This window comes from Electrophorus electricus, chromosome 7, assembly GCF_013358815.1.
Source record: "Electrophorus electricus isolate fEleEle1 chromosome 7, fEleEle1.pri, whole genome shotgun sequence".
Lineage (NCBI taxonomy): Eukaryota > Metazoa > Chordata > Actinopteri > Gymnotiformes > Gymnotidae > Electrophorus > Electrophorus electricus.
Window position 1 is genome coordinate 27,477,701 of NC_049541.1, and position 12,500 is coordinate 27,490,200.

General features: G+C 46.5%; 1 protein-coding gene across 1 annotated transcript in view; it reads left to right on the forward strand.

The window, feature by feature from the left end:
• The first annotated feature begins 4,761 nt into the window (after positions 1–4,761).
• Positions 4,762–12,500, forward strand: part of dock10 (dedicator of cytokinesis 10) — a 73,345-nt gene continuing 65,606 nt past the window's right edge. The window contains exon 1 of the mRNA XM_035527761.1: positions 4,762–5,146. Coding sequence (XP_035383654.1) covers positions 5,039–5,146 — 108 coding nt within the window. The 5' untranslated portion in view covers positions 4,762–5,038. The remainder of the gene's footprint in view (positions 5,147–12,500) is intronic.

A 12,500-nucleotide genomic window follows, 5' to 3' on the forward strand; every position in this document is an offset into this window, starting at 1 on the left:
AAACTGGAAAAACAGCAACAACTACACGAATCCTCTTCTGGGAGAACAGCTCCGGGGCTGGGAACAGCCGTACGATGCCCCTGCTCAAACTGGAGAGTGAATCCCTCCTCCCTCGTAGGAGAGAGGGGAAGGATTGCGTAAAAGATGAGTGTAAGGTATTTCCGTTCTTATGGGAATATCTAACACAAGACGGCCGACACAGTCAGTGATGTAAAGAATCCAAAGCAGTATCGAATGTTTGTTTATGGTTTGTCCAGAGGTGAAAACCTTACTGAGAATAATCGTTCTATCATGTCCAGTCCCACACTCCAATCCCACACTCTAATCCCACATTCTAATCCCACACTCTCCAAATCCAATCCCGTACTCTAATCCCACACTCTTCAAATACAATCCCACACTCTCCAAATACAATCCCACACTCTAATCCCACATTCTAACCCCACACTCTCCAAATACAATCCCACACTCTAATCCCATACTCTCCAAATACAATCCCACACTCTAATCCCACACTCTAACCCCACACTCTCCAAATACAATCCCACACTCTAATCCCACACTCTAACCCCACACTCTCCAAATACAATCCCACACTCTAACCCCACACTCTCCAAATACAATCCCACACTCTAATCCCACACTCTAACCCCACACTCTCCAAATACAATCCCACACTCTAATCCCACACTCTAACCCCACACTCTCCAAATACAATCCCACACTCTAATCCCATACTCTCCAAATACAATCCCACACTCTAATCCCATGGAGTGGCTGAAGCTGCAAGTCCAGTGAAAACTCAGAATGCAAACTGGGTCTGTTTAACCTCTCAATTACCAAATGAGTTTGAAGTATGGACGTTACTGTCTCTATCACAACATGTCTCAGGTTTGCTGGAGTGTGGTGGAGGGGCAGAGGTACTTGGTCGCTTAAAGATGATCTGTGTTTCATTTCATACCACTTAGCCTGGGTTTATGAACATGGCTCTGGGGTTTGTGCTGTGTGTGTGTGAAAGAGAATTTGTTTGATTTGTCTGAAGTTCTGTAGATTAATATACAGCTGTCACAGGCCCAAGGATCCTCACCTCATCAGAGGGCTTTCATCTGGGCAATAGCACCTCAGGCATCAAACAGGGTAGACACACACACACACACACACACACACACACACACTCACACACACACACAGACACACCTAGATCACTCTGTCTCTCTCTCTCTCTCTCTCTCTCTCTCTCTCTCTCTCTCTCTCTCTCTCTCTCTCTCACACACACACAAACACACACACATACAGACAGACACACCCTCACAAACACACACACTGTGTACCTACACACGGATCACTTTGTCTCTCTCTCGCTCCCTCACACACACACATACACACACACACACACACACACACACACACACACACACACACACACACACAGGCTACACAGACACATGTACATATTAATTTCAATTTAAATTCAATTTATGAATGTGAATGATATCTGTGTATATGTGTTTGTTTGTCTGTGTGTGTGTGTGTGTGTGTGTGTGTGTGTGTGTGTGTGTGTGTGTATGTATGTGTGTGTGTGTGTGTGTGTATGTGTGTGTGTTTCATGGTGATCTGCAACTGCAAGATAAAATCATAGTGTGATGATCTAAGCAAAACTCTTTTGGCTTTCCATCAAACTCCTGAACATCTGGCCACATAGTCACCTTTGTTGATATTTATATAAACACAAAATGTTCATGTTTTGTGGATCTTCACTCTGACACAAATACCTGTTGTAAAACTGATACCATGAAACCCAGTCTACAGCAGTCTACAGCAGTCTATACCAGTCTATACCAGTCTACACCATTTTCCACTATTTACCGACACATGTCTGAGGGGCAGTGAGATGACTTGCGTACTGGAGAAGGAGCCCAGATTGTGGGTAAAGAGCAGTATGCTGGTGAAAGTGGCTCTTATCAAATGCAATGGTTCCCTCTGTTGATGGAGAAGGGAATTGCAAGACTTGGCTGAGTGAAATGACAGACTGGCTGTCTGAGCGCTGGTAAGAAAAATGCCCAAGCACGCTGGATGTGTTTACACACACAGGTTGTGTCTGCCTACACAAACTCTCTGTCTACACACTCTCTCCCCCCACACACACTCTGTGACACTGCCCCAATCACATGTAAATCGTTGATTTGTTCTTAATCCTTCATTTGTTTTGGCTGTTTTATGTGAGATCAATTCCTCCAGGAATGTTTATGTTCCAGAGTGCTGCACTCATTTGTTCCAGCACAGGAGTATTGGAGTATTGGGAATTGTATGAGTTTTAATAAATGTCCTTTGAAAAGTATCTCAACTGCCAACCATGGGGTCATAGTTTCCTCCTCTGTTGTCATGATCACCATGGTGCCCGCAACACATGGTTCTGTTATTGTATTTTTGTCTGAAAGCTTGTGTTTGCTGGGTACTGTTAAACTGTAGTAATCCAGCTTGTGTTTGTTGGATATTGTTTAGCTATAGTAATACTGTTTGGTTTGAGAAAAGGTTTCTGACGTTTGGGGGAAAAGTGAGTAATATATTGGACGGTAAAAGGGTGGCATAATCATAGATAAATGCACTTGAATATGGATGTTAAACACATTATTACAAAAATAACCCAAAGTCTCTGATAAAAGTTAGGACATACATATTTAACACATGTAAATATCTCTGACACGTATACATATTTAACACATATATACATATTTAACACATGTAAACACCTCTGACACGTATACATATTTAACACATGTAAATATATCTGGCACATATGTGTCAGAGATGTTTACATGTGTTAAATATGTATACGTGTCAGAGGTGTTTACATGTGTTAAATATGTATATTCTGTCAGATATATTTACATGTGTTAAATAGATATACATGTGTTAAATATGTATACATGTTTCAGATATATTTACATGTGTTAAATACGTATACGTATCAGATGTTTACATGTGTTAAATATGTATACATGTGTCAGAGATGTTTACATGTTTTACATATGTATACATGTGTTAAATATGTATACATGTGTCAGAGATGTTTACATGTGTCAGATATATTTACATGTGTTAAATATTTATACATGTGTCAGATATGTTTACATGTGTTAAATATGTATTCATGTGTTAAATATACATACATGTGTCAGGTATATTTACATGTGTTAAATTTGTATACATGTGTTAAATATGTATACATGTGTGAGATATATTTATATGTGTTAAATATGTATACATATGTCAGAGATGTTTACATGTGTCAAATATGTATACATGTGTCAGGTATGTTTACAAGTGTTAAATATGTATACATATGTCAGAGATGTTTACATGTGTCAAATCTGTATACATGTGTCTGATATGTTTACATGTGTTAAATATGTATACATGTGTCAGAGATGTTTACATGTGTTAAATATGTATACATGTGTTAAATATGTATACATGTGTCAGAGATGTTTACATGTGTTAAATATGTATACATGTGTTAAATGTACATACATGGCTCATGTATATTTACATGTGTTAAATTTGTATATATGTGTTTCAGATATATTTACATGTGTTAAATATGTATACATGTTTCAGATATATTTACAGGTGTTAAATACGTATACATATCAGATGTTTACATGTGTTAAATATACATACATGTTTTAAATATGCATATATATTTAAAACATGTAAACATCTCTGACACATGCATACATATTTAACACATGTATACATATTTACAACATGTAAACATCTGACACGTATACATATTTAACACTTGTGAACATCTGAAACATGTATACATATTTAACACGTAAATATATTTCACACATATATACATATTTTAGACATGTAAACATGTGACACATGTATACATATTTAACACATGTAAACATCTGATACGTATACGTATTTAACACATATAAATATATCTGACACATTATTCATATTTAACACACGTAAATACATCTGACACATGTATACATATTTAACATATGTATACATATTTAACACATGTAAACATCTGACACGTATACATATTTAACACTTGTGAACATCTGAAACATGTATACATATTTAACACGTAAATATATTTCACACATATATACATATTTTAGACATGTAAACATGTGACACATGTATACATATTTAACACATGTAAACATCTGATACGTATACGTATTTAACCATTACACTGCGGCAGGTGACCTGGCACGTGCACACTAGGCTGCTGAAGCCGCACGGGGGCGCCAGAGTGCCGCCTAGTGACGCAGGAAAAAACATGCGCCTACACACGGAAATTACATTTACAAACAACATCTGCCGACTAATCTCGGGGATGATAATAAACACAGGGGGCGGTGTCCACGCGCAGCTGGTGTCACCCTTTAGATTCAGCTGTGACCAGTAACAGTGTCCCAGTAACGGAGACTAAGGATGGGCTCTTATTCAGACTGACCACCAGGGGGCGCTGTAAGACTACGCTTTTTGCAGTGCCGTTTCTCCTTGGGGACTGGAAAAATATTTATGCTGACTCAAAGGCACTGTTGCCTGTTTTCATGAATTTCCACAATACTGGTCTTAGCGAGTCTCTGCAGCAGAACGCGGGCAGGACCAAACGTTTCAGATGGAAGAGCTGGACACTTTCCGCAGGTCCATTTCACGTCTGAACCATTTATTTGAAACATTCTTTTATATGAAGTTATGTTTATATAAAATAAAATAAAACGACTCGAATGTTTGCAGTTTTATTTATTTATTTTATATGATTTCATTTCATGTTTTAATCCAGGCTGCTGGAATATAATATATAACAGTGGTCGCCTGTGCTGCTGATAATATCTCCATGAATATGAATAGAGAGAGAGAGAGAGAGAGAGAGAGAGAGAGAGAGAGAGAGAGAGAGAGAGAGAGAGGCACGCGCACTGTCGCTGTCTGTAGCAGCAGTAGTCGTTAAAGCACGAGATTTCGTTTGTGCAGCATAGGTGGTTTGTCCGAGCGCGCAGATGAGGTGATGGCGGCCGAACCGACCCGGAGATTCACCAGAAACCTCCTGAAGCCCGGAAGCGCCGCGGAGATCCGGCACAGCGCGTCACACGCCGTGAGGAACTCTACGGTCACGGTAAGCGCCTCCCGTGCCCGTTCCCCGTTAAACGTGTCGTTCATCTTTGACATCTCGCCCAGACGTACGGAGAAAGCCCTCTCCTCCCCATGGTAACACGACCGCGATTCACGCGGCCGCAGCGTTCCGTTCGGGTTGATTTCACGTGCCGCAGAGATGCGATGTCGCGTTCGTTTACCGTTTTGCAGCAATTCCTGCACGGACTTCAGCTGCCGTGCGTGTCAGCGCGCGCTGGGGTGTCGGGTCTGTCCGGGGAGCGCGTGACTCGAATCAGCCAGCTGGATTTTTTAAAAATGCTTCATGCGTTTTCTGTCCTGTTCCCAAACAGACCGCTAAATAACGGGCTGTAGCTGCAATTTCCGCGGGAAATACCCTGCCGCTTGGGATGCAAAGTGACGTCTGTAGCAGCAACCCCGCAAAAATGGTGCGCGGGACGGAGGCGTGTAGGAATTCGTAGCTGCGCATTGCATCCTCCCGATCGGGAGGTTCTGGCGCTGTTTGTGCGAACAGCACCATATATTCCTCAGTTCCTTTCCGCTGGCGCTGGCCATCTCTGCATGTGGATGCAATTAGTGCGTCGTAACGCCGTGACCGTGCGCGCCGCCGTCTGCCGTGCTTAATTCCGGAGCTGCACGCTTCGCACAAGGTTTTAGTTCACGTTGCGCCTCGTAAACTGTCTTTGCACCAAGTTAAATGTATTCAGGTGCTTGTGAGGATTCAGTGTGTGATGCTGAAGGCATGTTGGTTGGTTGATAACTTGTGGACAGATGAAAATGAGTTTGTTCTCTTCACGACTGCGACAACCACGGCACATTCAGGCATTGCGGTCGCCCTGTGTTACCAGGACAGAACGGAACACGCTGGAAGAGTTTTACAACTCCTGCAGTTTCACCTTCTCTGTGAGGCTCTGACCCCCCCCCTTCAATGAGCCGGTGATCAGGAACTCCTCCCGGTCGAGTGTCGATAGGAGAAACAGCTGGAGAAAGCTGACAGAGTCCTCCTTCCAGGTCTCACTGGTATCTGAGCGTAACGTGGGCCCACCGTGTGTGTAGTGTATGTGCGTGGGTGGGATGAGTTCAGCTCACCCTGTTCTCGTATGCAGACTCACTGTGAACTCACCAAACGGGGTGGCCGGTGCAGTGTGGAATTCAGGATGGCTCAGCACAAATGAAAATAGAACAACATGAAGCCTTCTTACAATCTGTGCGTGTGCAGCGTTGGGTGTATGACTCCTGTGGCGATTTACGCAAGAAGGTCACACCAGCGGCAAACCTTCCCGCCAGGGAGTAGTTAAGCCTCCTTAGGCTAATTAGATTAGTGTCACTGTGCCACCAGAGTGTGTGTGTGCGTGCGCGAGTGTTTGGTTAAAACACCACAGGTCCCTTTCTCCATCTGCTCAGCATTTTTCCTTGTGTTAACTGGGATCAGTGTGCAATGGTGTGTTTGTAAAGGTTGGTCTGATATGGCGTGTTTGTGGAGGTCGGTCTGATATGGCGTGTTTGTAAAGGTCGGTCTGATATGGCGTGTTTGTGGAAGTCGGTCTGATATGGCGTGTTTGTGGAGATCAGAATTCTCAGAAGCCATGATGTACAGACTGAGACAAGTAACAGCTCAGAGAGAAACAGCAAGGCAGGGACCAAGAACAGTGTCCAAAATTCATTAATATAAACACCATCAAATAGAAGCATTACTGTCTCTGAGACGATCTCCACAGTGTCTCCAAGACAGTAGGGAACACCGCAGTCTCCACAGTGTCTGAGACAGTTGGGAAGGCTGGTGTCTCCACAGCGTCTCTGAGACAGTTGGGAAGGCTGGTGTCTCCACAGTGTCTCTGAGACAGTAGGGAAGGCTGGTGTCTCCACAGCGTCTCTGAGACAGTAGGGAAGGCTGGTGTCTCCACAGCGTCTCTGAGACAGTAGGGAAGGCTGGTGTCTCCACAGCGTCTCTGAGACAGTAGGGAAGGCCAGATTCCACTTCCTCACACACGGAGCTGCTTGTTTGTGGGAATCTGAACGGCCTCCTGCCAACCTAGAGCCTGGACATGGCCAGGCCTGTCAACATGATGTGTGTGTGTGTGTGTGTGTGAGAAAGAGAGAGCCTGTGCTCTTTATTTGCCCCTGTTCTTTGCTGGGCTCCCAGTGTCTGTATGTATCCGAGTATCCTGCTTGCCTTTGAGCGTTCTGGAATATTCCCTGGATCTGCTGTCTGGATCGCTATCAGCAGTGAAAGACAAGACAAAGCCCTCCCTTAGTGTGTGTGTGTGTGTGAGAGAGAGACTGAGCACATATACATGAGTGAGTGATTGCACTAACCCAACATTTTTATGAGTGAACAGGAGATGTGATCTGAATATGAATTCAGCCATAAGGCACCGAGCCACTAAAGTTACGGCCATGTAAACAACTTCCAAACACGCTCGGTTTCCTCCGTCTTTTTCTCCTGTGGTCCTGGAACCCGCAACCCTGTCTTCATGTCTCCCTGTAACCATGTCTCGCTGTCTCTGTGCCTAAGTTTACTTTGGTCTGTCTCTCTGTCTCTCTCTGTTATGAGAACAATACAACAAGTACTACAACAAGAAAGATTAACAACAAAATACTGCATGCATATAGTGTATATAGTATATACGTACATATATATACTGTCTCTCTCTCTTTGTCTATCCGTTTGACTCTTTCACTACACCCCTCTCTTCCCCAGTCTCTCTCTCTCTCTCTCTCTCTGTGTTCACAGTAAGTCCTTCGTATGTTCCATTCATTTTTCCATCGTGGTAATCCCACAATGCCCACGAACGTTGCCCTGCCAAGCGTGGTACCTGTGCCAGCGCCCAGTTTCACGCACACGCTTGACTCGGCTTTGCTTTCTTCCCAATCTGGCAACTCGGTATAGGTGCAGGGTGCTGACCCTGAGTGCCAGTGAAGGGGTGTGTGTGTGTGTGTGTGTGTGTGTGCCACTCCCCCTCTGTGCACCCGCTCCCTCCAGCTCAGGTCTGTGCCTGCCCAGGCGTCAGGGTGAGGGGTCAGAGGTGACCTTGGTGAGGTTATATTTAGGGTTGTGTATTGAGTGTGGGGGAGGGGAGCCAGAGCTGTGCTGGTGAGGTACTGGTTTGTTTCTCTCACGTGCACTGTAGCCCTCTGAGCTTGTCGTGCACTGGTGTGTTTGAGTGACTTTACGGGACTTTTTTGTGCTGTTTTTTTGTGCTGTTACTCATCCATCTCTCCGGTCCATGCATGATCAACAGTCCCCCATTTTCCACGGATCTCTCTCCGAACAAAGCCGAGACGTGGCTCCTCGGCATTCCCAGCAGGGTCAGCCCAGGTCACGCCATCTACTGCGTGCAACCACCCTCATGTCCATGAGACCCATTACATTCTCCTTCTCTCCGTTGATGTGAGTTTGCTTTGAGGCTGAATACTTCGTAAGATTGTCAGAATTACATCCTGCACTTGTTTATTTTACAGAGGAAGTGTCATTTTCCTGAAGAAGACGGTGTCTTTCTAATCTGTGTGTATACGTTGATCAGAGGAACTTTGACTCGGTGGTGGTGTTTCTGTAGAGAATATAAAGGAGAAACCTGGTGTTCAAATTACAGATGTGAGGTGGAATGAAGCATGCTGCCTCACATGCAACGTTACGTCACACGTTACCCCATGTTACCCCACACATTATCTCATGTGTTACCTCACACGTTACCTCGCCTTAGTAACCCAGACACTAGTCCTGCCCGTGGACACTAGTCCTGCCCGTGGACACTAGTCCTGCCCGTGGACACTAGTCCTGTCTGTGGACACTAGTCCTGTCTGTGGACACTAGTCCTGCCCGTGGACACTAGTCCTGTCTGTGGACACTAGTCCTGCCCGTGGACACTAGTCCTGTCTGTGGACACTAGTCCTGCCCGTGGACACTAGTCCTGCCCGTGGACACTAGTCCTGTCTGTGGACACTAGTCCTGTCCGTGGACACTAGTCCTTGCCCGTGGACACTAGTCCTGTCTGTGGACACTAGTCTGCCCCGTGGACACTAGTCCTGTCTGTGGACACTAGTCCTGCCCCGTGGACACTAGTCCTGCCCGTGGACACTAGTCCTGCCCGTGGACACTAGTCCTGTCTGTGGACACTAGTCCTGCCCGTGGACACTAGTCCTGCCTGTGGACACTAGTCCTGTCTGTGGACACTAGTCCTGCCCGTGGACACTAGTCCTGGCCCGTGGACACTAGTCCTGTCTGTGGACACTAGTCCCTGTCTGTGGACACTAGTCCCTGCCCGTGGACACTAGTCCTGTCTGTGGACACTAGTCCTGTCTGTGGACACTAGTCCTGCCCGTGGACACTAGTCCTGTCTGGGACACTAGTCCTGCCCGTGGACACTAGTCCTGCCCGTGGACACTAGTCCTGTCTGTGGACACTAGTCCTGCCCGTGGACACTAGTCCTGTCCGTGGACACTAGTCCTGTCCGTGGACACTAGTCCTGTCCGTGGACACTAGTCCTGCCCGTGGACACTAGTCCTGCCCGTGGACACTAGTCCTGTCTGTGGACACTAGTCCTGCCCGTGGACACTAGTCCTGTCCGTGGACACTAGTCCTGCCCGTGGACACTAGTCCTGCCTGTGGACACTAGTCCTGTCCGTGGACACTAGTCCTGTCCGTGGACACTAGTCCTGTCCGTGGACACTAGTCCTGCCCGTGGACACTAGTCCTGTCCGTGGACACTAGTCCTGCCCGTGGACACTAGTCCTGTCCGTGGACACTAGTCCTGCCCGTGGACACTAGTCCTGTCTGTGGACACTAGTCCTGTCCGTGGACACTAGTCCTGCCCGTGGACACTAGTCCTGTCTGTGGACACTAGTCCTGCCCGTGGACACTAGTCCTGTCTGTGGACACTAGTCCCTGCCCGTGGACACTAGTCCTGCCTGTGGACACTAGTCCTGTCTGTGGACACTAGTCCTGCCCGTGGACACTAGTCCTGTCCGTGGACACTAGTCCTGCCCGTGGACACTAGTCCCTGTCCGTGGACACTAGTCCTGCCCGTGGACACTAGTCCTGTCTGTGGACACTAGTCCTGCCCGTGGACACTAGTCCTGTCTGTGGACACTAGTCCTGCCCGTGGACACTAGTCCTGCCTGTGGACACTAGTCCTGTCCGTGGACACTAGTCCTGCCCGTGGACACTAGTCCTGTCCGTGGACACTAGTCCTGTCCGTGGACACTAGTCCTGCCCGTGGACACTAGTCCTGTCCGTGGACACTAGTCCTGCCCGTGGACACTAGTCCTGTCTGTCCACATGACAGGAGAGCCACTTGTCCCACTCACCTTCTCCCTCCTGCTGTATTAAATCCATATTCAAAAGTCTGACTGCTCATATCAGCCATGGCGTTCCCTGGATAATCCAGGATCCCGTGCAGGACAACACCGCTCCCTTTTTCTACGGACTTTCTGTTTGCTGGATGGCTGGGACATGCTGGATTGTCTTCAGATTAACTTTCCTGAGATAATGAGACCACGCTGTGTGTGTCCTCCTCTAACACACACACACGGGCATGGCAGTTACACGGCAGCTTAGCCGTGTAGCACGCAACAGGACGGTCACAGTCCCTGCTGAGGTTTCGTAGTGACTGATATATGCAGACAGAGATCAATACACCAGTACCCCAGCCTGACCTCCCACGCATGCATGCACGCACACACGAGCACACACACGCAGCTCAGTTTTAGGTTTACTGTAAAGGCAAGAGAGTTTGCAGTGAGATCAAATAGTTTGATAACGTTAGTGTTACTTTTGTGGTCTGCTAACTCTGTTCTCACGCTGTCTAATTCTCACAAGAGCAAAACATGTTTGGTGCAGATGGAATCCAACTAAGAGTGAAGGATCCTCTCTGAATCGCGTCTCTTTGGGCTGTGACAGAGCTTCGCGTATAAACCTCACATACAAACCTCGCATAAAAAACTCACTTTATTCCTGCTGCTTTTCTTGCAGTAGTTTGTGAGAACATTACTCGATGATTCCTCCTGTCCTTTGTGACGCTATAAATGACTCTTTCATGATAAATTCTTGTGTTATTACTGTAAAACATGGGAGGAATTTCAAATTAAACCCAGAACCTAAACTTCCCCTGTACCCCTCCAGTGCCAAAGACCACACGTCCCAGGTTACTGGGCGAGAAGGCGGAGTCGGAGTGAGCCTGCGTGAGGCACTCAACGGTCACAGGTCACGCGGTGCGAGGGCTGATTCTGGCTCGTGTCTCAGTCACGTCAGCGATCACAGCGGCAGGCCATGGGACAGACGTCTGTTCAAATAACCGTCAGAGAGGTCGAAAAGGGTTGTGGTCTCTCTCTCTTTTGTGCGAATAGGTGCCTCGATACTCAGGCAGAATCGTAGAGTTTTTTCAGTACCGTGGGGTTTACTGGTATTGTTTCAGTCATTAGTAGCTAAGACGTCAGCCCTAGGGATTGGATGAGTGGGGCAGGTCCACGACTTGTGGGGCAAAACCTCAGGGTTGTATGATCAGGGAAATTTCCGTTAACCCTCTGATACCAAATCCAGCTGCATTCATACATTCTCTATATGCTGGACTAAGAGATTAACATGCTATCAGTCTGATGGATTTGCTTGATAAAGAGAATGAGGGAACGCCATCCTTCCTCCACCAAATTCCCAACTCCTCTTCCTCTCATGACCGTGGTCGACATTTTCCTCCTGGGAAAGATGTTATCCCTACTGAAATCATGCTGTCCCCTTGTGAGTGTGTGTGTGTGTGTGTGTGTGTGTGTGTGTGTGTGTGTGTGTGTGTGTGTGTGTGTGTGTATGTATATGCGTGTGTGTGTATCCCATTCTACAAATAGCTTTCATGTGCACGTACTCCTGTATAATAACAGTGTCTGTACGTGTCATTTATGTGTTTCCCATGTGTGTCCTACTTAAGCACCATTTGTTCCAACCCTCTATTCTCTCGGCTGAACTGAATCCCCATGTCGTGTGATAGCACCAGAGGATGAGGATGAGGATGAAGGCTGAAACACGCAGACCAGATGAAGGCACCGGAGGAGAGTGCTGACTGCCTCATCTTGTACAGGCTGTCTAACGCAGACCCCTGATTTGTCAAGCACGGAGCTGATTTGTAGAAGAACAGCCAATCAAGACATTCCTCCATCAGAGACTGGAGCAGTTTGTGTTCTCTTGATCTCCTGGCCTTGTTTGCCCATTGCCAAACCATCTTCTGAATTCCGTCTGTGTTACTATGACAACATACAACGGGCGCATGGTGTAGCTCATCAGGCAGAGCAGGCAGTGCATGGTGCTATCACCAAGGTTACGGTGCTTCCTGTTGTCATAATGATGTGTAGATCGCTCTGTATACGAGTGT